This window comes from Penicillium diatomitis (genome assembly GCF_028827545.1).
Source record: "Penicillium diatomitis strain IBT 30728 chromosome Unknown utg000006l_segment0_segment0, whole genome shotgun sequence".
In the NCBI taxonomy this organism is placed as follows: Eukaryota; Fungi; Ascomycota; class Eurotiomycetes; order Eurotiales; family Aspergillaceae; genus Penicillium; species Penicillium diatomitis.
In genome coordinates this window covers 245,967-271,309 of record NW_026623178.1, presented here as the reverse complement: position 1 = coordinate 271,309, position 25,343 = coordinate 245,967, and the positions used below count along the sequence as shown (strand labels likewise).

Below are 25,343 nucleotides of genomic sequence, written 5' to 3'. Positions count from 1 at the left end.
CCGGAAGCTTTAAGTTCATGTTAGAGTGATGGATCGTATCCAGTTGCGCCCTTGGCCCTAATGGATATCAGGTACACCTGGTGATAAAGTGGTCAAGGTTCGCTTGGTGAAGAGCATTGCTACCTCTCTACATGCATTGATGGTGTGTAGTACTGCAAGAGACTCGAGTGGTAGAATGGTGATATCGTCCACACAACACTAATGTCAAGAGCGAACACCCAGCCTGAACTATCCTACGTAGTCGAGAATATGCGTCCTCGCTAAATTATTAGAACGTGATAAGCAGGTTATGAAATCCATATGATGGAGTCCATCTGATGACATTTCAAGATCTGCTCTGTCTGTCGTTTGAGTTTGAGTGCATCTCCAAATTTCCAGCACAATGGATTCGTGTCCATTCTGAAGTACTGCCCATCGTCAAATTGAGAGGACCGGAACGCCCTTGGTCGAAAAGGTAGTTGAAACAAGAAAAGGAAAAGAAAAAGAAGAAGAAAAAGAAAAAAGAAGAAAAAGAAGAAGAAAAAAAGAAGAAGATAAAAGAAAGAAGCTACCAAAACGACAGCGAAGGGAGAGAAGAACCGCAATAATAAGACGCCCGCTGATTCCTTCCAATGCATCGTAAACACAGCGTGGGTGGATATAAAATAGACTTATAAAACAGTAAGAAGTAAATTTGGAAAAAAAAGGTCACAAGCGGTTCAATTGCTTCAGGGCGCAAGTGCTCTCTCCAGCGTAAGTCGTTGGAACAAGGTTTCCTTCACATCACCTGAAAGAGGGTTAGTTTTTCCTGAAACTGGCAGGTATTCCCCTTCAAGACTCGATTTCATAAAACTCACAGTGCAATTGTCGCCAAGCATGACAGGTATCGGCTCACCAGGATCACCGCTCGCCGTCATACCACCGGAACCAGCCTGTCCGCCTTGAAGAGTGGCGGCCAGACGCGCTAGCATACTCCTCTGTTATAAACAACGTCAGCCTGTCCAATGCGACTTGGATAGGAAGACAGGCTCAAGGCTATTGCGCTTACCGTAATAAAAGCTTCACTCATGCCCCCCCGACGGTCAACGTCATTTTGGCTCATAATGCGATAACTGTTCTGAATTCGCTTGCGACTCTCCAGCCCGCCCAGATTGCGTGCAATCGAACCAGCGACATTTGCTGGGTTGTGCGGATCAAGAATGTTGATACCCCTGCGAGCGAGATCTTGAGCGTGACGATCCGGAGAGAAAATTTTGATCGTCTGGTCAATACCCGAAACGGCAATAGCCGGCTCATACGGATGACCTATGCAAGCCAGTTAGTTATGAACGTACGCTGACAGTCAGCGGATGTACACCAATGACCAACCTTGCACCACGTTAACCACTTCACTATCTCCTTCCAGGATGTTCACAAGCTGGGCTGTTTTGCGGTCCCACATGAAAACATGACCCGAGTCACTGCCACTGACGACGTATTCATCGTTGAGACCAAAGAAGTTGACATCCTTCACGGTCTTGATATTGCAATGTCCCCGGTAAACTTGATTATGGCTCGAAACAGGAGTGTGAGCCTCGACTTCACCGTGGGAAGGCTTGGTCCGTAAACCACGAGCAAGAGGATCATCGCCCTCTTCATCATCCAACTCTTCGTCAGCATTAGAGAAATTGTCCGAACCCATATACCAAGCGTCCAATTCCTCCTCTTCGTCTTCCTCCTCGTCCTCCTCACTCTCCGCTTCTTCTTCTTCTGCTTCTTCATCGTCGCTGTCATCGACCCTCTCACTCAAGCAGTCGTCGAGGGCGCACTCTGCGTCCGACCCAGCCCTGAATCCGGACCCAACAAGGGGCGAAGACCCGGAACTACCATCTGAGGGGGGAATCAACCCAGAGCGAGATGCTCCGTGTGCTGCAAGAGCCCTTGTCCGGAGGTCATCCTCCTCAGTATTGATGTCGTCCTGAGATCTCTCGACCTCTACCTCGCTAGAATTGTCATCGTCCAAGGTCGTATGAATGCCCCCGAATGCACGATTCACAAAAGAATGAGTAACGTCTTTTCCTGCTTGCATCAGAATGCCACGTCCCACACGAAAGACCCAGAATCTAGTGGCCGAGGCCCGATCTAGGGACCGGACTTGAGATGATGGATTCGATACCCGACGACGGTCAAATCGAGCTGCTGAAGCGCCCAGTTCTTCCAACGGTAGGCGCACTGCATTTCCAAACGCGGTCACGGCTGCGACCTGGGTCTGGAACAGAATGCGAGACGAGTCGTGCTCGAAGCGTGAGGCGTCCACATTGACTACCGGCGTGTCCCGAGCAAGACCTTGCAGATAAGGCAGCAAAATCGTGTCAATCGCACTATCGGTGGCCGTGACTGGAAGGGGGAACCGTCCCTCCACTCGCCTAGGTTGATGGTCCATTTGAAATCCCCGAAGCAAGGCCGGACGGCCACCTTGAATCCAGAGCAAGATTGCCTTGAGAAAGTCGTATGCAAATTGAGCTTCAGGATCAATGGACTCGTCTTCGTTGGGAGCTGGGGTGATCTGTGAGAACTTGGCCGCATTGGTAGGGGCTCCAAGGTCCCAACTCTCGCCGGACAGGATGGAGGCTAAAGTACCGGCAGCCTGAACGAATCGCCAGGATGCCTGCCGATTATAGCGAAGGGTTTGTTGGAAAGTCACCGTCTCCTCAGAGGGATTCATCGGATAGCGCCATTCGCTCATCACACGATCCATTTGCGAGAGTAAATCCGAGGCTTGCGAACGGGCCGTGGCGAATTGTCCCGCACGAGGCTGGACCTCAGTCTGACTCGTCTGATCCTCGGTCTCACTAGCCTCCCGGGCTGGGGGCTCCAACGAGAACAAGATCTGGCGAAGCTTCACAAGATTTCTAGCAATCTGCATGCTGAATCGTTGAGGCTCATTCAGCATCGAGTATCGGGCTCGTTGAACCATGGCCATTTCGTCACCGTCGGGTGCTGCCGAAAACACAATGTCCTCGGACTCGCCATTTCCATACGTCACCTGAAAGAGATCCGATTCACCCAGACGTTGATGAGACCGGTGACGCTCTCCACCCTCCTGCGAGGACATGGATGATGGCTTCGGACGTTTACGCTTACGACCCTGTACATCGGTCTTGCGACGATTGGATTTTTGGGAGGCCTTAGGGGGATCCGGAGATTGATCACGAGCATCGGGGCTGCGGATCAGGTCGAAGCTGTAGATATGATCACCGGACCAGCTCACCACCATTTCATCCGGATTCGCGTCGCTGATCTTGCAGGCGGTGATATGGCCGTCGTCGAGATGCTTCAGACGACGCTTTCCCCGAGGCGCAAATCGTCGGACACAGCGCGTGGCTTTCCCCATCATTTCCTCCCCCAACGGGCCGGCGCTGGAAGTGGAGCCTCCCGGGCTCCCTCTCTCGGCTAGCAGATCCCGCCCCAGCATGCGCCGATCGTGCAGGAAGCAATGCATGTGAGCGCCACCAAGCGCGAGGTAATGTGGCTGACTTGGAGAGCACGAGATCGTGTTCAAGTCTACTCGGAATTTTTTGTATGAGATAAGCGGCGGTGGGACATTGGAGTCATCATGAACCAAGCCCGGGCGGTAGGCCATGAAGCCCTGGCCCCCGGCTGGAGGAGGATATGCCTCCGAGGGTTGACGAAGGTCCCACTGACGCACCTCCCCGTCCTCCGAGCATGTCAGGAACAGGTGCGGCGAGGACTCGGTGACGATGCGCTTGACCCGATCGGCGTGGCTGCGATAGACTCTGGCGTTGGTATTTCCCGCATGCAGATATCGCGTACCCTCGAAGAAGTTGTTGAATTTGCGACTGCGCGCGGAGGCGGCCAGTGCCGAGGTCGCAGCGCTGCCCCCATTTGCGCTGGAGTATTCAATGTCGAAGACGCGCACTTGAGAGTCACCCGCACAAGTGACCAAGGTCCGGTCGTTGGAGTGCGGCATGAACTTGACGGAAAAGATGTTGGCCTTGTGGCCGGTGGCGACGGTTGTGTGCAGGGCAAACTGCGCATCGGACGAGTCGGGCTGATATGAGTAGATATTCAAGTGTTGATCATCGGAGCCGGACGCCAACAGACGCCCCGAAGTCGACCAGCTGCGGAGATGTTAGCTCACCACGGTCCCGGTGTGTGTCTTCCAAGGTCAAATGGGGCTTTTTCTTGCGACTGCAATCTTCAGGCATGCGGGATGAAGCTGATCATGGTATCGCAATCGCGCGACATGGAACAGACAGCACGATCAGGATGGAGACAGAGCGTCGACAAAGGGCGGGGGAGGGGAAGATCGCTGCCAACTTAACATACCTGAGTGCATTTACACATCCCGTATGACCGCCCAGCTCATTCACAATGTCCAGATCCTCCACCCATTCCCTCGCCCCGTAGATTTCGCGGAGGGAGGTCCGCGGCGGCCGACTTCCACATTCTCGACGCCAGAGACGAGAGTAGAGTGAATCACCCATCTCTTCAAAGTCTTACCGAGTGGGGAGGGGAAAGAGATCACGACCCCAAAGATAAAAAAAGTATTTTCTTTTTTTTTTTGGATTCTCAAGGCAAAGAGACTTGAGGCGGTTGAACTAAGGGGGATCACCAACCATGATGGATCCACGGACGCCTTGGGAGGAGGTGGACGGAAGGGTGGTTCGTACTGTAGTCTGGCTGGTGGTGGCAGTGGTCGTACTATCTGTGTCGTCGTGTACTGGGAGAGGCAATGGGCGGTGGACCAAGCGCTGGAGAAACCAAGCGTATAGCGTCTGGTTTGGCAGGTGACGGGTGGAACTTGAGACTGGGCTGTGCCTATTCTTCACAGCTGCACGAGCTTGCGCTCTCTCTTCTTCTGTGGGCTGTCCCTGTTGGAGTTCCTTCTTTCTTTCTTTCTTTCCCCCCCCCCTTCCCCTTGGGCTTGTCTGGAGGCTTTCTCTTTTGGGACTTAGTCTCTGCGCGGGAGTGGGCAGGTGGGCGGATGACGTCAGGCCTGTCAGTTGCAGCCTGGCCGGTCAGGTGGTCACGGGCCCAGCGTCGAAGAGGGCGCGGCAGATCTACTGGCCTGTGCCTGTCGGACGCACTGTTGACTGTGGGAAAGCACAGAGTATCGAGTGATCTCGTCTGGCCTGGACGCAGGACTAAGCCTTTGAGAACGGAAGATGAGAGGATTTGTCAGTCAAAGAGGGGATGACTACTGACGAAGAGTGGGAAGAGGTGAAGATGAGACAGGCATCCGACCCGACGAAAGAAGAAGACCTGTCGGGACGGGATGACGGGCTCGGGGGTTCTGGTACTGGTACAGTCATCAAAGTGGGCAGCCTCCGGCCTCCAGGGCCCCCACGGTCATGACCCGAAGACGAGGGGGCAAAACGACAGGATGACTACCGGTACAAAGCCATCATGATAGACAGGCGCATGGCCGACGGACCCTGTACACCACGGGCCAGCGAGTAGCCCGAGGCGACACCACGACCACACCCAAAACCGGGCAATAAGTCTGGACTCGGGAGACGATCAAGTATATTGGAGAGTGTAGAGTTCAGACTCCTACTACGAACTAGTAGTACTAGGTACTTATGGTACTGTACCACTCCTGGACTATAGACAAGGTACCGGTAAGTCGACTAGTAAGGCCAACTAACTCGTAGTAGTAGTAGTAGTAGTAGTAGTAGTAGTAGTCTACTACTGGAGAGTAGTACCTGTTATGGACAGTCCCGTCAGCCGTGGACATCGATGGAAGCAACTACGAGAAGTTCAGCACTCAACCTCAATCAGGAGACACCACCACAAAGATCATAAATCAAGAAAGGAGAGAGTCCATTTTCCAGAAGCGGAAAGTGAACATGGGCCTGCAGCAGCAATCCAGCATCCGGAAGATTGACAGTGACAGTGACAGGGACAGGGATAAGGGTCGATCTCCAGAGTCAAACAGATTACAGTAGTACTAGGTACTGCGGTAGTATGTAGTATGTACCTACTAACTTAAACTCCTCTCTGCTAAAAGGACTAAATCCTGCTCTCGCGCCATCTCAACCAGTTCCTACAGCAAGGGAAGTACCGACAGTTGTGGAAGTCGGTAACTTAATACTACTGTAGGGTGTCAACCTGTGTACTGTACTCCTCTGCTGTCCATGTCCAGTCCTTCCACCGGTCACGGAGACGGACCTGTCAATTGTAAACGCCTTATCCAGCCATAGTAGTTACCCCTCAATCGGCACTGCTACTTGTGTACCGACCTTACCTTACCTATCCAAGAGAGTACCTCGTTCCACGACAGTTGAACCCTGACGCAGTCATGCTGATCTTCTACTTGAGTACCCGGAAGAAGGTTCAGTTGTCGTTCCCCCCAAAGTCCCGACGAACACCCGCGGATGGACGAGGGCCCAGACTGTTCGACGGGGCGCACCTAAACTCGAGTTCCATTCCGATGAACCAATCAGAGAGCCCTGTATCCGCTGTATCGGACATCCTTCGACGACCGAGTGGATCGTCTACACGACCCACCTGAGCCATCGCACAACCAATCAAAATGTACCATCCGACAGGAGGCAACCTTGAGTGGCGCCATGGAGCCCCATCGCGTGGGCTGCTCATCCATTTGCAGTTTAGCGGGCCGTTGTACGCTCTGGACTCTGGACGGATCGAGGGATCCTTCCAGGACGTGGGCAAACCTACTTCAGTGCATCCTTCGACCCAAGCTACAACGCATCAATTGCCGGGTACAGCAATCACGGATTCGATCATGGAGTTGAACCGTTGTTTGCAAGCAGTGAATCAATCAGGCAGGCTTGCGCAGAATCCTAACTATTGGAGATGATCACTCGATACTGGCATCGTCACGTCCAGTCTCCTTCCCTTCTGGTCCTTGGTAGCAGTAGATCCATGTGAAATGTCCCATCAGAGAGTGTCTCTTTGGTATTGTTGTCTACGGAAAGTGATTCACTTTCACACATCGAATAAACAGAGCGTTGACACACGCGAGACATTGGCAGCTGTAAATGGCTTCTCAGGGTCGAGCGACGGCATATGAGCATTGCGCGTCCGATACTAGACAGTAGACAGAGCACCCCCATTCGACACACAACCCTGATTCCTCGAAACCAGCAGGCGGCGGTCGCGCATACGAATTGAGGCTCTGATCGCGCCAGCAGTTCTCCTTGGACCCCGAAACACCCCCAGCGAGATGGTGCGCCTTGGCCCGTTCTCGCACTGTATTTGGTAACGGTAGTCGATTCCAATGTGGGCAAAGTGACGAGAATCGAGATTGTTTGGCTGCGAGAGGGAAGTCCACGCATCTGGTCTCTTTTCATGGATCATGAAGCTCAGATTGGGACTCGTACTGCTTACAGGTAGGGGTGTGTAAGACTGCCCAACTAGAGAAGACAAAGATTGGCGACGGACTGAAACACGATGATGAAGTATACTCTAATTTCAGTACTCGAGCGGACCAGTACAGTACATGTGATAGAGGATCGATGCAACTCCCAGCTCAGACTATCTCTCTCCAGCCGGTTACCAAGTACGGTAGGTAGACTATCCTCCTGAGCTCCAGGCAGCCAGCCGGGGCGCCCTCATCTCCGTCTCCACTTGTGACCTGGTCAACTCGTTCACCTTGTCGCGCACATAGTCCTTTTCTGACAGGACGATCTCCTCTTCCAACGATCTCATCATGCGTATCTCCTGCATCATGAGACGGATGGATTCCGCCAGACCCTCCGCCACCCGAGCAAGGGCAGATTGCGCGGATGTCTCATCTCCCCCAGAAGATTGAGAAGAAGCAGAAGGCAGAATACACAGACTCTGCAGTCTACGCGCACAGAGTTCGAGATCGACCTGCAAGGCGCGCACGGCATCCTTCCAGCTCTGGTCGAGGCGATCGATGAATGCATTTCCATCGATTGCACCAGTGGTGTCACGGTGATTCCAAATCTCACTCGCACGATCAAGCCACTTCTCAAACGCAGCGACAACTCGTGTGTACTGTCCACTCACGTGCGCCGATGCACCAAGGTCCCACACTTCCTGGAGCACCTGTGAAAAAATTTGGATCTGTTCGGAGAAGCCATCGAGACCCTGGTGGCCACTGCAGTTCTGGAGCCACTGCACCAGGGACTGCATATTGGTCTGATACTGGCGACGTTGCTCATCCACCTGGATGGACCGATATTGGTGTGTGACTACATCAAACTGTTGACGTAAGCGGGTTTCTGCGGCCGATTTCCATTCGGCTTGCTGTTGCAATGAGCCTGAGTGAAACAGACTGAGCTGAAGCAGTTCTGTCTGTAAGGAGGCAATGTCTGGCCAGGTTGTGGGGATGAGAATCCCATCGGGACTCGATGTAGATCCCGGCGTCGGAGTAGGGGGCTTGCTAGACCTTTTGGCAGGCGTTTGTGTTTGTGATCGCGCGGTGGATAGCGGTGCCCGAGGGGTGGCAGTTGCTGGTGACGCAGCAGACAGCGTTGATTTCGTAGTCGGCGTCACTATTTGACTGCGATGGCGCACATGACCTCGAACCGAGGCCGAGGGACCCAATGCACCAGCCTCACGTGGCTGTTTGAGGGATGCGGACCGCGCCGGTCGTGGAGGAGGCAGTATCTCTGTGCGCTTGGGTGAAACAGCCCGCCGTCCGGCCGTTGAGCTATTCTGAGTAGTCGATCGGAGGGCCGGCGCCTTGCGCGGGGATGGTGGTCTAAATGTGGGCACTGTACCCTTCGACAAGGATGGAACATTTCCCTTCGTCGAGTCGGTCTTCAACGTGCTTGGTTGTCGGATACTCTGTCGACGGGCTGGCGAACCACAACCTGAAGTAGCGGTTGACGGGGCCTGTCGCCTTTCATCACCTTTAACGGCAGTTTGCTGCTGCTGCTGCTGCTGCTGCTGCTGCTGGGGCGGCGACGATCTCACCGGCGAGGTTCCTTCTCGACGCGCCAGCCTCGTACCCGGTGCCTGAAACCGGACCTGCGCCTGCATGGTGCCACCCCCATCTTCGCGGCTCAACCCACTGCGCTGGGGGAGAAATGTTCGCCCACGAGACGACAGCGTATTATCACCAGAGACGCTGCCCTCAGCCGACGAGCTCGTTCGCGACAAAGCAGTCCCGTCGTTTGTCGATGAAGTCGGCCCCCGAATAGGGGATTGCGTTTGCGTCGAACTCGCAGTCTTGCCAGATGTATGTCGTGCGATACTCGAGCCCTGCAGTGTGTTCCGCAAAGAAGCACGATCGTATTAGCGAAGAATGCCAGGTAGAATGCGAAAGGTTGCCCCGTCGGGGAAAGCGCAACGACTCCACGCTTTGCTAGCACGACTGACCGGTTTCCGGGGCTCCCGTAGTGAGACGGAGCGTGTGGGGATGGGCATGTTTCCGCTAGTCGTGCACCGCGACGCCAGCTAGCGCTTCTGGCTTTTGGGTGTGGGCAGTCACGGGGGTGAAAGGGTGGTGAGAGCCCCGTTATAAACGAAAAACAGAACAAGAGGACTTGACGACCCCCCAAGCTCCTCCACTGGGACCCTGCCTGAGCAAATCCGCCGGGACACGACGATCGGCGGCGCAACTCAATTTTGGAGTGGGGAAAGCTGGGCCGGAGCGATAGCCGGCCTAACTCTAACAGGGGCAGGCGCCATTGACGGGTTTGATTTGTATTTTGATTCAATGTTTCAAGTCATCGAATGGACCTGTCAACCTGTAGACACCGTTTCGGTTTGACAGGACGAGAAGATCGACTAGGAAATGGGCAATGTTACATAACTTAAGCTGATGAAATAAGGCGAGCATAGTACAAAGTCGGGCGGCTTGCGAGAGATTTAAAATCCAGCTGATCTCAATTGATTGACCGGAAAGTAAACAGATCCTCGCTCTATATTTATTCCCGATACTCTATTATTGACTGGACCTGTTGCTTTTCATGCCATAGCCGCCTCGGCTGGTCTTCGAGCACTCGAGAGCTCTTCCTTTTCCGAATGGTTGAATCCCTCTCTCTTTCTGTAAATACGGGGGCTAGATCGCAGCAAAAGAATTAGATGCTTAATCATGAGAAGTGACACGCACTTTCTTTTGCTCCCCTGAAGGCGTCAGACCGTGAGGAAGTCAGCTTCTTCAATTGCATCATCACACGAGATCTGGTCACGGTGAGGTATCATGTCACAACGGGCATGTTAGTGCTTTACAGGTTCCCACGACGAGGGAAAGCAACACCCTCGACGGCCGGGTGGTCAGTGAACCAGCTGACCTTGTCACCAGCACCGTGATTCACCAACGAAGAGGGAAGAGTGCGGCCCTCCTCGCTATCAAAGATCGACTTGAGAATGTCCTTCTTACCCGCGCCAGTGGCAACGAAGGCAATGTGCGACGCAGAAGTCACCACGGGCAGGGTGAGAGTAATACGCTTGGGGGGCGGCTTGGGGGAGTTGGTCTCGGCGGCGACCCAGGCATCCTTCTCCCGGAGGAGGTCGTGGCCGGGGAAGAGACTGCAGGTGTGACCATCGGGACCGCAGCCCAGCAGGATGAGATCAAAGATGGGTAACTTGACGCTGTCCTTGGCGGCGAACGAGCGCATCAGGGCCTCCTGATAGACGTCGGCGAGTTCTTGGGTGTTTCCATCGTGAACGTGCTTCTCGTCGATAGGGTAGACGGTGGGCTCGCCGAGTTCGGCCGGGATCTTCTTCAGCAGCTCCTCCTTCAGAAGCAGGTAGTTGCTGTCCTTATCATCCAGCGGCACGGCACGCTCGTCGGCGAAGAAAATCTGCCATTTGCTGAACTGCGGTGTATCTTCGGCAGAGCCATTGCTGTCGGCCAGAAGGGCCTTGGCGAGAACGGCCGGGAGTGAACCGCCCGAGACCGCGATGCGAAAAGTGTCGTGACGAGCAAGTGCGGCGTTCTGGCAGCGGAGGACGTATGGCCGCAATTCCTTGGCCAGAGCGTCTGTGCTGGAGAAGCTGTAGAGATTGGGTTGGGTGGTGGCCATGTTTGCGGTGGTCGGAGGGTGATTTTTGGTGTGTGGGGGGGGGGGGGGGGAGTCGAGTGTGGAGGGGTGAAAAGGGATGACGAAGTGGCAAAGATCGTCCGGAAGTTTGGGCGAGGAAAGTGGCCGCCGGGTAAAAAGCTTGCGCGCGGTGAAGCTTGACCGTTTCGGAAATTTGGGGTTGTTGGAGAGCCGACGAGAGGCTTGTGTGCTGCAGACAGGTGGAAGTGAAACCGCCTCGGCCAGCTGTCACCAGGAAAAGCAGGCTTTTTGAGAAGGCAAGCGAGAGGTCGGCGGGGTACTTTTTTGTTTCCCTCTCTTTCTAGCTGATTCAGGGTTGCCAATCAGGGGATGATGTCTGACTGGACCTTTGAAATTGCGATAGTCTGGGACTGCCAGGTGAATCGTTCTTGCTCATCACCCATTTGCTGCTGAGGTCGGCGGTGGGAGCGGACGAGCAGGGAGATGACGTCGACGCCCACGCCGTCGGTGCCATCTCGGTCGCATCTGTAGTCATTGTGTTCACACGTTGATGAAATGCGATGGCCAGGACGCTCCTCATTCCTCGGTGGAAAGCAAGTTCTTCATAGTCATCCTACATGGGTCATGATCTGGGACTCAGTCCCCGATATGCAGTCTCCAGACCCGGCCTCCACTAGTCTTGCGGTATCGAGCAGACGTGATTTTCTTGAGATGCCCTTGTCCCCCGGTCTGACAGCGCCGAAACAGGATGGCTGATAAGGGCAGCATCCGAGGATGGTTCACATCCACCAAAGCGGGCCAGATCGGCAAACCACGTTCTTGCCACACTTTAACACGGGTTCAACAGCACCACAGAGGCACAGACAGGGTTTGAAAGACCATTTGGGGTTGGTCCGAGTCGTCCTGTACTCTACTACTCTAGTAGGCTGGTAGTAACTAACTGGTCGCTTTTCCGGTAATCGAACTTCTTGAGTCAGCTCATGGATCGATCCGATCGTCCTCTGACTAGGACTCTGGGACCGGCCATGACCTGTTTTGGCTCTTGCAAGGAGAGATGCACCTGACGAGCGTCGGCCTGTGTCGGACGGAATTAAGCCGTCTCAAATGTGAATTATTTCCGAACAATCTTTAGTGCAGTCGCTCGACGGGGTGGGCCCGGGACTCTGATTGTTTCTGTTTTTTTCTTCCTTCCTTTTCCTCTTTGAAACTTCCATGATGACAAGCCACCGCTGATCGACTCTTTGCGGGTAGTGGTTGCATCATGCCGCATGACGACACCCTGCAGATTGACCGCACCATGCATGGATAGTGATCGACCGGGGGGTGTTTCGGTTCAAAGGAGCTATTGATTTGGCATCTGAACATGAAGTTCGACGCGGATGAGAAATGTTAGCCCCCTTCTTCCCACGGCAGAGAAGCCCGACAGCGGGGAGTGGGACAGACACCACCTGGAACTCGCATGTTCCTGGGCTGACGGTCATCTGTGGCAGTGTGGAGTTGTGGACTGTGGACACTGCAGCTTGTTTTGCAAGGCTACATCGTTCTGTACACATTCGACGACCAGCCCGTGAGAGCCAAACCGCCATTGCTCATTTACTCGGCGATAGACGGATCGACTCGATCGACTCCTCGAGACCGGAGATGACAGTACAGTACCTGCCGAGCCTCGGATGTCGGTCGTGGAGTGAAGACCACCGGCCTGTAACTTGGACCTGGACCTGGACTCTGTGATGATTCAAATCAGTAGAGACGCTCTCACGCGGAAGGAGTCAGACAAGTTTGAGGATTCTTTGGTTTTGAATTTCGCACAAGGCAATGCTTAATCTCGTTATACATCATTGTTTACGGTCGCCAGCCCCGTTAGCTTGCAAATGAAGCACGGAGATCATGGGTAGGGCACCCGACGCAGTGGTAAGCAGTGTGGGTTGCCCGCGGGCAGCTGTCCTGCCGGGTACGATTCAGGTGGGACGTGTATCTTGACGCCCATGGTTACACCCTTCCCTCCAAATCTCCACGCTCTAGACTGCCGACCGTCGAACTAGTCAGGTCCATTATTGATTTGGCGAGGATGAACAAGCCAGTCGCGATCCCGGGTGCAAGGGTTGATTTTACTCGAATGGCGGGTTGCACACGACTCCAGAAGACTAACGGAGCAGATGGGTGTGAACCACCGGGGTCCTCGGGTTGCTGTCCACTTTCATGGACTGCCCGGGGACATGCGAAGCTCGAACAGAGATTTCACACTCGCCAAAGCCGGTTTTCCTACCATGGCTCCAACCTGATCTTGCAACATTCATTCTGTTCTGGTCCCTGGGAAAGGTCCTGGATAGCCCGATATTTGGAGAATGTAGAATTGGGGCAAGCGAAGGCAGGTGAGGGGTAGACTAGGTATAGTAGGTACTCCGTAGTACGTACTGTGCTACTAACTTAGTAGTAGAGTAAGGTAGTAGTACTGTTACTATTGTAAAACTCATACAATAGGGTCTTCCACTCTCCCACTTTCGAGGGAAAAGGGTCTCGGCACTGGCGTCATGGAGGCCCGACTAGGCCTTTGTCCACGATGATCGGTGATCTGTGGTCTGACAGACTTGCATATCTGGCTGGGCGAGCCAGATCTGTCGAAAAGGGGGGGGGGGGGATGTTGTTCGGACGGTCATGGTGGACAACGAGGTGCCTATCTCAGGGCTGTGACACCGGTCGCTTGGGTGTCCGATCGAATGACACGATTAGACTACTGGGGCCCGGATCCTCCTTGGTGACTGGTCGCATGTCGAAACCGAAGGATGCGGTGCCGGACTGCAACCTGCTGAAGTGGCAATCTCTTTCGAGAGAGTGTCTGGGCGGGTGGATGTGGCCTGGGTGGAGAGGTGTTTAATCTATTGCAATGAGTAATCATGAATGCTGCCCCCCTCCGGGCCTGCGGTGGCTGTCACGAGCCGGACGACTCGCGCTGGACTGGTGCCGCGCTTTCAACTGATATCCGGCTTGAGTCAAGCATGATAACACACGTTTTGTCCATTTGGGGGAGTGGTGAGACGTTCCAGACACTCCAGACTCTAGTACTCCAGTACTCCACCCCGACCTTTCTCGTCTTCCATTATTGTTCTTTTCCATGATTAGTCGGGTTTGGGTGACTATCATTGTTGAAATTCTCTTTTTCCGATGCATCTGGCCCATGTTGGTCTTTCATTCTTCCTCCCCGGTTCGCAGTCTATATACGTCTTCCTGCGCCCCCATTCCTCCTGACCTGGTCGGGCTCTTTTCCTCACTCACATGGTTGCCTAGTACTGTCTCATCGACCACTACCCTACCTCCTGTAATGATACTAGCACTTTGATAATCCCAACACTCGGACCTATTTTTTTTTTCCTTTTTCTTTCACAAACTCACGCTTCAAAGATATTGGAGTCGTCTTTCTCATTCTCGTGACCACTCTACCTCTTCACACCATCGACACTCGCCGTGGATCTATCTCTCTCCGCTCGTCGCAAAGACGGTTCAGTCCGGCTATTGAACTCCCTCGTATATCCGGTTCTCGTCCCTCCGGCGTGACTTGCTCGGCCCTGTCCACATCATGAGCTCTTCCGCCATCCAGATCTCCGCACCGCCCTCCGGCCCTCGTCCGATCGAACCGTCGTCGGTGCCCGATCTCACCCTGGACATTGTCCGGTGCTCTCGCTGCCAGCAATCGCTCAGTCTAGCGAGCCACTCGACCGCCTCGGGGGTCGTTCAGTTCGGCATGAACTCCTACTACTGCCACCGATGTGCCTCCAAAGTGGGCTTCCTCCGTTGAGACGACCGACCGACCGCGAGACGGAACAGGAAGACACGGAAGACTATACCACCACGATACACGCCTGCAGCTCGATGGACCTTCTTCTGTATAATTTAGGAGCTTGGGTGCCTATGCCCCGGTCATAGGTCTCGTTTCTTTCCGTCATGCTTCTTTTGTTCGACACAGACAAGACACACGATATCTGTTTGATCTACCACTCACTCACAATTACTGTGTGATTTGACCATCGCCTCCTTCCCCCTTCCCGTCTCTCATCGATCATTCTCTTTCCGATTGACCCTCACGTGCGAATCAGCGATCCACGCTCACGTGGCCTTCGTGGACGGATCATGACTGGGTCTCGCCTCTCTTATTCCCCGACCTCTTCTGGGCGATCCCCGATCCCTGCAACCTGACAAAGAACAAGACACATCATTGCGCCTTTACCCACTTCCGAATGCGGATGAGTCGGGCTGCTCGAGCCGGCGGAGTTACGTTGCAAGCGTTTTCTCTTTCTTTCATCTGTCGCCAGCGAGAGAACAGCCTCCGATCCGGACAATGTCTGCTTGGCCACAGGGCTGCTGCTCGGGGGACTCCCCTTGTTTCGCGGGAGAATTGACTCGGGCACTCGACATTCAGCCACCGCAGACCCTGGTCCCGGCTATCGCTCGACTGAGGCAACTCGACGAGTTGACTGTTATCAACTGAAGGGACCGGACCGTATACGATAGTCCGGTCATGATGCTTATCTGTAATTGTTTTCCGTTTCATGAATGTTACAACTAGCGTGCAACTGCCGTTTTCAAGCGTCATCTTCCGTTTTGACTGTATATCCTGATCATCCTCCCTTATCTGCTGCCTACCTATCGGGTATTGTTATCCGGTCAATTCCGTTGCTGTTATTCTTCGTCATGCGTTCAATCATCGACCTCGGAGTTACTTGATTCTCATCTGTCCGGCATGTAAGCGAGTGTACCATATACGAGAGCACATACAACTACTGTAATCCATTTTCTGCCCGTCTCACTTGAAAGATGCCTTTGCTTGACATCTACCAAATTTGACCGTATCATGTTTCAGTGCCACGAGCGGGCCAGACCCGATGTCTTTGAAATGACGGATGGAGGTCCATCCTCTCCCAGAAGACACTTCTTCAATTCTGGAAACCTACTCGGAAGCTGTGCCTTCAGCCTTTAAACCCACTTGAGCCCACCACCTCGATGACTTCTTTCCCGTCAAAATCTGGATTTCTCTTTTTCTATCAATCTTCAGTTCACCCTTCCCCAGTTCATTTGAATTTTCCTCTTTTTTACAATGCAATTTTAGTATTTTTCTCGCTCGCAGCTCGGCAACAAGCAAGTATCAGAGTGTGGTAGATCACCGGATCCACCCAGCAACCAGAGCTCCATCACCTGCCGGCTCATTTTTTCGACCGTCCGTGTGTCTCTCCCGGTCTCCTTCTCTCAGGAATCCTGTAACCGTCCGCCGGGTCCGCAGCAGCAGCTGACGGCAGGTGCCAAGAGAGTTTTCCACCATCGTTCTACCGATCCCTCAATTCCGGTTTCCCATCTCGTTCATGGCGGCAAAGTTCGCGGGAATCAATAATTGGGAATCTGAGTTTCTTATTGCTTGGCTGCACGGCATTCCTTCTGGTCCAAGCTTCCGACCCGTCATCGACTCAGTCCACCCCGCACTAGCCACAGCATGAAGCTGTCCCGTGCACGGGGTGGCCACTTCCGGACGTGGACAGGTCCTACAGATCATAGACATGCAGGAAATCCTGCTGAATCGTCGATGGCCTCTGGTCCATTGATTCGAGCCATCACTCCGGTGCATTCTAGCCACATCCATAGACCATACAATGTGGATGTCAAGTCTAGATGACACCCCCAAAGACCGCACTCATCCTTGGTCAGGGCCACAACCCCACAAAGAATGGAATCCGATGGTGTCGTGGCGAGCCTGGTGCCCTCAGCAGATCATCGACGCCATTCGATTTGGTCGTGGCACTGGCATGTTATTTTGGCGCCCGGAGTTGGCATTATTTTGCCAAGAGGCCCCAGAGTCAAAGCTCTCTGTTCGTTTCGTCTGGTGATGCTCGATAATTCATCCGAACAAAAACTGCCTCGTACACAGGAGCGAGATCTGCATGTGTGTGCGGATCCACGAGATCCAGCGGACGCGGTCGCCTATCCCAATGATCCCAGAGTCCGGCATGCTACCGTACCTCTTACACCACAGCCAGCCACATCACATCTGGCCAGAGTGCTGTAGCCGGCTGCAGGTACTCCGAGCGAGGCCCGCGTTCGGGATAAAGTGAGCGATCGCCGGGCGTAAGCTCTATCTATGATTCGTCGACTTTTCACCAGATCCCTGTCATTATCTGATGCCTCATTTTCTTCTGACGGCGACTTTATCGCACAACCACGGCCCCAGTGCATTGATCGATCGGGCCGGAAAGGACGTGCCCGAAGATCCCTCGGATCTGAGGCTTGGTCGGACGCGAATCCACGATAGCTGGCAAAAGTTGTTTCTAGTCCGCTTCGTTCCCCTTTCCATTCTCCCATCCTGAGTCTCACTTCGTGCACACTTATCTGTCTTCATCCAGAGACTGGGGCCATAGCTCGATCGGATCGGATCTAGCCCATCACGATGTACCCACTACCCACTACCCAGTGCCCACCTACCCACAGTGGAGGTACACATCGACCAACCGGCTGGACTGGTCCCAAGGAAGGCATCTGTGCATCTGTGCATCCTGGGGCGTCTCTTTCGCCCTCCTTCTCTCCCTCTGTCGATAATCCGTCGATCCAGGAAAAAAAAAGTCTGCCCAAAAAAGAATAGAGGCCAATGTGATGAATACACATGGGCCGCGCCGCATCTCGGCCAGAGCAAGGCAAGCTCCACTTTCCACGCCCGCGCCGCGCCGCATTCCACTGCAGGATAGCCTTCGCACGACACATGCACACACGTATACACTATACAGTACACACCAACAGACACATACACTCATGTGGATCCGGTGGTCTGCTTAGGACTGGACTCCACTGCGGAGAACATGCAGTACAACCGTACTCAGGTGCTGTACCAGACACCTCCGCAGGATCAATCATTGGATCTGTCCCGAGGCCCTGTCGCTCGAGTCTCGAGGGTCTATCCCGGTCGTGGAAAGAACACAGAGATCTGGCGGTGTAACGTGAAACATGCTCTTTACTACCGTACGTCTCTACCTAATCTGCGCCCTCGAAGGACTCAAAGAATCGCGTTGTACGAGGGTTGTACAAAAGCTCCATGCTCAATCCCAGTACCGAGCTGTTCCCCCTCCAAGTGGGAGGAGGGCTTTCGTACCCTGAGGGGGAGCCAGTAGAATTTGAAATGGAGATGGTTGATCTTAACGCAGCACTGTCATGCTTCTGTTAACGGTACATCCCAGTCGGAGATCCCCCTATGGTTCAAATTCAATGAAAAGATAGGGCAACGCGGCTCGACAGCCGTCTTGAAGAGAAGCATTCCAGTTCACCCGAAACGGGGAGAAAAAGCAAATCCGAAATGAAGAGTGCAGTTTGTCAGGACAAGGAAACAGAAAAAGCAAAACTGAAGACACATACGTGCATACACCCATCTGCCTGTCAAGACGTGTATCTTGTCCCCCGTGACAATGTGTGAAACTATTGAATCATGCGTCTTCGGTGGGGTTGTACGGCTCAGGGCCTTCGTTGTCCGCGTTTAGAGGCAATTGGCCCCAGCGCGCCTGAGCTCGGGCTTCGTTGCAGGAATCACGAAAATGACAGATCGCAAAAGTCCCCAGAGAATCCATTGAGAGGAACCACAAGCGCCCGATTCTCACTGGCTGAAACGCTTGATTTTCACTGACCCTTGATTCTGTCATTCGAACGCCAGTTTGCTCCGTAGGCCTGGAGTTCCTGCTATGTATTGTGAAAGGTCGGGTGGATGGGAAATTTGTCAGTGGGCCTATGGGCGAAGAAGAGGGATAGACGCTGCGTCAGGTACTACTGTATACCCTGCAGGTCGACGCTGGTCTTCAGCTACCGCGATTGGGGAGATGGATGTGTACATAGGAGGGATGCTCGGCTCAGACAACATGGAAGCATCGACCTACCTACCTGGCAATGACCTATTGATCTTGCCCGTACCGCATATCAATTCTGAAGCTGTTCTGGTGGAACGTGTTCAATCCTCAGTGCATCTCCTTCCCCTGATCTGCGGTCTGATCTTATTTATGCGATTGTGGCTCAACCTGCTTCCAAATCACCTCCCTCTGTTATAAAGATCCTCGGCCGATTTTTGTCTCGTGGCACACAATTACATTGAGCCCAAGAAGGGGAAAGTCTGAATTCAGAGCAGCTGGTCAGTTTTGCAAGGTGCACCACCACCGCGGTCGATACCTATCAACCTATTTCCAACGGCATAAGCAATTGTCATCGACTTTCGTCGATTATCCATTGAAAGGGTGAGTTGATTACCCTGTTGTGCTTTCAGTCGAAAGCCGACTGGTGCGATCGTCGACGAGATGTCTGCGCCGTCAGTGCTCTTCACCCATGTTGATGATGGAAGGACGACCTTGGGGGGAGCTTGACGTCAAGATTGACGCACCTAATTGATTTTCAAGCTTATAAGCTGACATGGCATTCTTGAAAGCACGCACCCATACACGCAGTGGAAATCCGACGTTTCGTGGAACAAGAACATCACCTCATCGAGCTTCCTATCTGCGGGTTCAATCGGGTGTCCTTGATTTCTACGCGCAGTCTAGGTTGGAATTGCGATCGAGTCTCGAGACTTTCATTGCTTTGGGCAAAATATTCTGCGGGACAGAGAGGCATTTCGATAGTTCCGGGCATCGAAACTGGTGGACAGCGCAATTGTCACGCATCGGACAAAATAAGACAGAGAAACGCATCTCTTCGATTGAGATCTTCGAACGGCGATTCCCAGCCACAATGCCGTCGTTTGGTCGTGAGAAGGGTCAATCCTCGAGGACTCGCAAGTCAGATGACGAATACGTACTCTTTCTTCAAGGGGTAAGCCTACTGACATTCTGTTCGAGCGCGCGTTACCTGAATTCCTGCTCATTGTGACTGGTAGGTTCCCGCACATTGTCGCTGGCAAGAGTTGAAAGATCTTGTACGCCAAACAGCGTTGCATATCCGTCAGGCAGTGGTTTATGATGACAATCATGGCGTTCCGACTGGGCTAGGTCAAATTATCATCAAGAATGAAGAGGAGGCATGGCGGACTTACCGTGAGTACGAGACAAAATTGTCCTTCTTCCCGAATGAAATACACATTGAGTGTCTCTTGACTGGGTATGCTTACATCTCATTTGCCGCATAGATCGACTGTCGACCAATGGATGGGAGGGCCGTAGCTTGATCGTGACTCTGGCACGTACTAGCGCCCCCACGAAACCCGTTGCAGGTCCTACAAGGAGTCCCTCCGCGATGATGAATGGATATCTGCCCGGACAATCGACGCCGCCACCACTACTATCCCAGGCCAGTATGATGGTGCCCTCGTCGCCGATTTCGCCAAGGTGAGTGTGCTCATCATTCGATTGTGGTCCCCTATTGCTGAAAAGCAGAAGCGAAAGAAAAAAAATAAAGAATGTCACAAAGTTTGATTCTCATTCTGATCACTGATTCTTTCCAGCTCGGATCACACCGGTGCCCACACATGGCCATACCCCGATTTCATGCCCATGAGCGGCTCAGGTCAAATGTGTCATGCTCATGGCTCATGTCTGCCGATCATGTCCGACCTCCATCAATGTCTTCCAACCTCTCCCATGATCCCCTGCTCAATGTTCGACCTGCAAGCCTGGCACATGTTGCCTCCCATGTACCCACTATCCCCAGTACAATCTCACCACGACAATGTCCGGAGAGACAGAGACGGTCACTATACCCACGGTGCCCATGGTCCAAATCAGCAATGGGTCACCCCTCCCAGCTCATCCAGCTCGCCCGTGCCCCAGGGTCCGAACCGCGAGACCGAGATTCAGATCACGAATATCGATCCCAAAACCACCCAAGCAGACGTGACTCATCTCCTGCAAGATGCAGGACTCGGCGCCGAGCACGGCCGAATACTACTCACCAGTCGAACTCGCGACGATTCGCCCACGAGTACACACACCTACACCGCATCCATCATATTCAATTCCGCAGATGAAGCCAAAAACGCCGCGCACGTCCTGAATGAACACCCATTCAAGGACTCTCAAGTCCATGTCCAAATAACCACCCCTCGACCCTGTCCGGGACCATCCCAACATCAACATCAATCACCAAAATCTGGAAATTGGGCAATCCACCCAGATGCAGCGGACATTGACCAAAGCGAGTCCTCCGTGCACGAGAAAAGTCCCGACTTGACTTGCGACAAAGTCAATCCTACAACTGCACGAGAGCCCAGCCAAATAGATTTTTCCAGACCACTGGTCATTGACGGTAGTGGGATGCGGAAAAAGTGCACTTGTTGAATGTGAAGTCCGCAGCGGGACTTTATCACGATGGGAATAATCTGATGCATGAGTTGTTCCAAGTCATTCGGCGCGTGAATGTGATTATGTATCCAGTCATGGATGGGTGGAAAGTAGGAGCATTTTTGGTTTCCTTTTAATCTTTTTTTTTTTTTCATATTTTTGATGGAGAAAGGGTTATGGGATCCTGGGTAGCTCGTGGACAGGATAGGTGGAGGCATCTAGTACTTTTGAACGGGATTTGTCAGTAAATTGGGTACGTGCATTGAAGTTGACATGTTCAAGGCGTGCAGCGGTCATCTGCCGGAGGCGATTCCATTGAATTTTTACAGGCACGATTCTCTCATATAAACCATCTCACTTGATTGAGACAATAATACATACTACCTAAGAGCGGAGATTTCGACCCCCAAAAAAAAGAAAAGCACGAGTGTCGCGACCATCAAGAGAGTATCTACTAATGAGATAAATGGATACGGACTGAAGAGCGAAGTCAGCTGAAGCTTCATGCGCGCGAGTTCCCATCGAAGGGAGTTGTTCAAGTTGAACCTCAACTAAACCACACTTGTACTCCTGCCCTCCAGATCTAGACAGACTGATAGAGCCCTGCCCGGATCCTCGGGCTGTCCAGTGTCCACAGGTAGGTGTACAAGTTACTCGCACTGGTATAACTGATGAGAGGCTGCAAGAGGATGCACCGGTTGTGCCCGTGTGTTTGAAACGACATTAAGGACTGCAGAAACCTGTCTGAGGCGCGGTTGAGGTCCTATGGGCTTGACTTGTGATCTATCGGGCCCACAAGACACATCGATTCCGTGTGTTCATTCAATTGTATTCTGGTGTCGTACTATCTGTGAGACTCGCAGTCCAGGACTCTTCTCATATATTTAGGAACGTTGGGGAACGGCTGTCTTTTCAGACTTGGTTTCCCTGTGTATGTGCCCCCAACGCCGTGTGCACGCTGAACCCCTAGTACGAGAAACAGGTCCAAAGGGTCATTCCCTTGTGAAAATGGAGATGGGGCCCAAAAAGTGGGAGGAAAAACATAGGGCGAAAAAAAAAAAGCAGAACTACGTAAAGCGTCATTATCATTTGGCGTGAGTGACCATCTCGGCGTAGACATCATCGGGCACCTTTTGAACCAGGAGCACAGTCAATGCAATGATGCCCTTGGCATCGAGAGGTGGTAAAGATCGGAGGATTTTATTGGGACTAGGGTGATGTCAGAACAAGTCAAAGCCATAGGGGGTGGCGCAAAAGATTGAATGGATTCCACTGACCTGGGACTTTCGAGGAGGGTATCACGCATGCGAATCAGCTGAGCCACAATGCAAAGAATGTTGAGATGAGGCCCATAAGCGAACAAAAAGTCCCACAAGTGCAGGACTTCCGGCAATGGCGGTGTACACGCACAAAGCGTGAGTACTGATGGGAAAGCGTACAGCTCAGCGTACATCCCCTTGGAAAAGAGGTAGGCCGCGAGCTTTGGCTCCACAATCTCTAGACATCGATCAACTAGCCGAAGGCCTTTGTGCACTCCGTCCATTGCACCCCGAATGTATCCGGGGCACTCTTTGGTCACAAAGTAATGGAACAGGGCAAACGCCTCAACCTCGCTGCGTGCAGCGTACAGAAAAGGCGCACACAGGACGTTCATGCCCTGCACGTAGATGGCCGGGTCGTTGACCACGGGCTTTGCACTGGACCCGGAAAGCCCTAGCTCAGGCTCTTCCTGAATACTGGGAGGTGTATCGACAAGCATTTCCATTTCCAGGCGTCGGGAGGATGAAGGTCGAGATCGAGGCTTCGCTCTTGAATCGTGGAGTTTCCAGGCCACCGCATTGAGAAGTCGAATTAAACTGGCCTCAGTGACCCGGCGCTTGAAGAGTGGATCGGTTGCAAGGGTGCGAAAGGTATCATTGCGAATCTTTGCATATGCAGGTGAGCCACCACGGTGAACAAGGACAAGGTAGTCGTCGGTCGGAAGCGGCGCAACGTTCAACAAGATGAGCCACAAGTAAACTCGATATGGGGACTTGGAAGGTTCAAACCATGTCAGCATCAATCTCATCAAGAAAGAACAACGGCGATCCCAAGATATGAGTCGGGAGTGATTACCATGCCATCCCCATCCGCCTCTACTCCGGTTGACAAAACCAGATACCTCAATTCTTTCAGCGCTTCCTCTGAATTACCATTCTGTGGCCCATCTCGAACCAGATTCTCCAAGAACGACCGCTTGATTCCCACCCCGGACCCAGTCTTTCTAGCAGAGCGCCTTTGCGTAGGAACCAAGGCCTCAAAAGATGGCGAGTCGCGGGCAGCAGCATCACTGTTGGATCGTGGTCGGCGGCCCGTAGCTTTCGTTATCGTAGGCACGGATGACTCATTGTTTGACAGGTTGCTCGGCGGGAGCTGACTGGATTGTGTCTGGGCGATGAGCGCGCTGGACGTCGACAGCACTTGGTGGGATTGAATCTTGCGCAGCGTACGCATTGTTCGCGGGGACGAAGGTGTTTCCGAGCGACCAAGGCCCCAGTGAGGCTGAGGCGTGGCCATCTGGTCAACTAACGCAGAATGCCTAGCATTGATTGAAGCCAGAAACCGGCCGTCGTACGTCGAATGGGACGCAAGATAATCAAGGCGGTTTGTTGAAGAAATATAACTCGGAGAGTTTGTTTTGGTGGTCGGAAGCTGATGGGTTTCCGCCGGTAGATTAAATGCGGAGCGGAGCTTAGATTCAGTTCCGACTTGGCCTAGCCCTGTCTCCAACTACATCATCCCCGCCGCCGCATTTTTCTTAAACGTCGATCGCCTCGAATGCTGCCTTCTACGAGTGCTAGTTCCTCTACTCTATCGACCATCCCCAACTCTTTATGTACCAGTTGGCTTGGTATTAGATGTTGCGCGACATGCAACCGTAATTGGGAAAGTCTCAAACCAGCTTGCATGAAGTACTCAGACAGGAACCGGACCGAACGCCAACGCCAACGCCCATTTCCTAATGTGCGATACTCACAGCGCTTAAGCACCGACAGTTTTCGTCTCTCCACGCGCGCTGTTGCCGTTTTCGCCTCCACCCACAGCATTGCGAACAAAATCATGATAATGGAACACCTCGCCCCGTTTCACAGTTCCTGCCTTGGCATTTCGCCCACCGAATGCTCGACGACCAGTGAACCCGGTCAATACGTCGTCGATTTGTTGTCTCGTCAGAGAGGCCTCGCCATCCTCGGGGAGAGTATGTAAGAGGGCATCGCGTAATTCTGCGACGTCAATCTGGCCATTATCGTCGTCGTCGAATGCAGCTAAGGCGTTGATTAATTCTTGAGATGATGACATTGGTGACATCAGCTGGGAGAGCGTGTTCAGAAAGGTGGGAAAATTGATGCTCTGCGCGGACGGATCTGGGAAGAAGCGAGAAAGCGTCGACGGCGATGCGTCTTGACCTATTTATACAGCAAGCCCATCAGTACTCATTGCTGTTTGATCCACACGTGCAGCGGGCCTCTGTTCATCGGAACAATAAATCTTCTCCGTTACTCACCTATACTAGACAGAACATCTGCGACGTCATCGTTGTTGACCAGACCATCATTATCCCGATCCAGGACTTGGAACGCTTCTCTGATCTCCCGCACTTGGTTTGCAGGAAGTTTTGAGGCAGCATCAGCGCTTGCCCCATTCACAGTTGTTGTGGTAATGGCTTGGCTTCTGAGAATCGGCACTTGGTGTGTGGGCGATCGAGCTCCTTTCGTCGGCGACGAAGGCAGCTCGCGTGTGAAATTGGGCTGAGGAATCGGTTCGCTTTTCTGAGAAGCTACTGCATTATTGTCCTCTTCAGCTGTGTAGGTCTGATTCAATTTGCTCGGTGATTGCATGGGCGTGAAACCTCGAGTAGGAGAGCTCCCTGGAGTCCCGCCTGTGCGAGGCGCATTGGGCGGAGAGTTTGGCGTAGATGGCCGCCGGAAGGGAGATGCCCTTGGGCCTCCAAACGACAGAGGTGAAGGTTTGAAGGTCGGAGCACTTGACTGAGTCATGTCAAGGATATCAGTATTGCCTCACGCCAACAAGGGAGAAGGAATAATAAAGCCGAGCTGCTCACCATGTTGATTGCGTATGTCCAGTGATGTAGTGA

At 53.0% G+C, this 25,343-nt stretch overlaps 8 protein-coding genes across 8 annotated transcripts; 2 read left to right on the top strand and 6 right to left on the bottom strand.

The window, feature by feature from the left end:
* Positions 1-757: 757 nt before the first annotated feature.
* On the bottom strand, positions 758-4,466 carry N7539_005766 (WD repeat-containing protein; the record flags this gene model as incomplete). The annotated part of the gene is made up of 5 exons (XM_056935368.1): positions 758-766; positions 837-956; positions 1,028-1,284; positions 1,348-4,100; positions 4,309-4,466. 5 exons carry the CDS (start codon positions 4,464-4,466, stop codon positions 758-760), a joined length of 3,297 nt encoding a protein of 1,098 aa, XP_056789240.1.
* Positions 4,467-5,369: 903 nt separating this feature from the next.
* N7539_005765 (uncharacterized protein) lies at positions 5,370-5,719 on the bottom strand (the record flags this gene model as incomplete). The annotated part of the gene is made up of 2 exons (XM_056935367.1): positions 5,370-5,485; positions 5,602-5,719. The coding sequence occupies 2 exons, from the start codon at positions 5,717-5,719 to the stop codon at positions 5,370-5,372; spliced, it is 234 nt and encodes a 77-aa protein (XP_056789239.1).
* A 1,802-nt stretch (positions 5,720-7,521) lies between these two features.
* N7539_005764 (uncharacterized protein) lies at positions 7,522-9,345 on the bottom strand (the record flags this gene model as incomplete). Its single annotated transcript, XM_056935366.1, has 2 exons — positions 7,522-9,180; positions 9,298-9,345. 2 exons carry the CDS (start codon positions 9,343-9,345, stop codon positions 7,522-7,524), a joined length of 1,707 nt encoding a protein of 568 aa, XP_056789238.1.
* An 803-nt stretch (positions 9,346-10,148) lies between these two features.
* Positions 10,149-10,949, bottom strand: N7539_005763 (6-phosphogluconolactonase; the record flags this gene model as incomplete). The annotated part of the gene is made up of 1 exon (XM_056935365.1): positions 10,149-10,949. One exon carries the CDS (start codon positions 10,947-10,949, stop codon positions 10,149-10,151), a length of 801 nt encoding a protein of 266 aa, XP_056789237.1.
* Positions 10,950-14,502: 3,553 nt separating this feature from the next.
* On the top strand, positions 14,503-14,721 carry N7539_005762 (uncharacterized protein; the record flags this gene model as incomplete). The annotated part of the gene is made up of 1 exon (XM_056935364.1): positions 14,503-14,721. One exon carries the CDS (start codon positions 14,503-14,505, stop codon positions 14,719-14,721), a length of 219 nt encoding a protein of 72 aa, XP_056789236.1.
* Positions 14,722-19,664: 4,943 nt separating this feature from the next.
* Positions 19,665-21,205, top strand: N7539_005761 (uncharacterized protein; the record flags this gene model as incomplete). The annotated part of the gene is made up of 4 exons (XM_056935363.1): positions 19,665-19,745; positions 19,810-19,966; positions 20,059-20,257; positions 20,374-21,205. 4 exons carry the CDS (start codon positions 19,665-19,667, stop codon positions 21,203-21,205), a joined length of 1,269 nt encoding a protein of 422 aa, XP_056789235.1.
* Positions 21,206-22,293: 1,088 nt separating this feature from the next.
* On the bottom strand, positions 22,294-23,764 carry N7539_005760 (uncharacterized protein; the record flags this gene model as incomplete). The annotated part of the gene is made up of 3 exons (XM_056935362.1): positions 22,294-22,417; positions 22,486-23,240; positions 23,324-23,764. The coding sequence occupies 3 exons, from the start codon at positions 23,762-23,764 to the stop codon at positions 22,294-22,296; spliced, it is 1,320 nt and encodes a 439-aa protein (XP_056789234.1).
* A 465-nt stretch (positions 23,765-24,229) lies between these two features.
* Positions 24,230-25,245, bottom strand: N7539_005759 (uncharacterized protein; the record flags this gene model as incomplete). Its single annotated transcript, XM_056935361.1, has 2 exons — positions 24,230-24,654; positions 24,753-25,245. 2 exons carry the CDS (start codon positions 25,243-25,245, stop codon positions 24,230-24,232), a joined length of 918 nt encoding a protein of 305 aa, XP_056789233.1.
* Between the last annotated feature and the right edge of the window lie 98 nt (positions 25,246-25,343).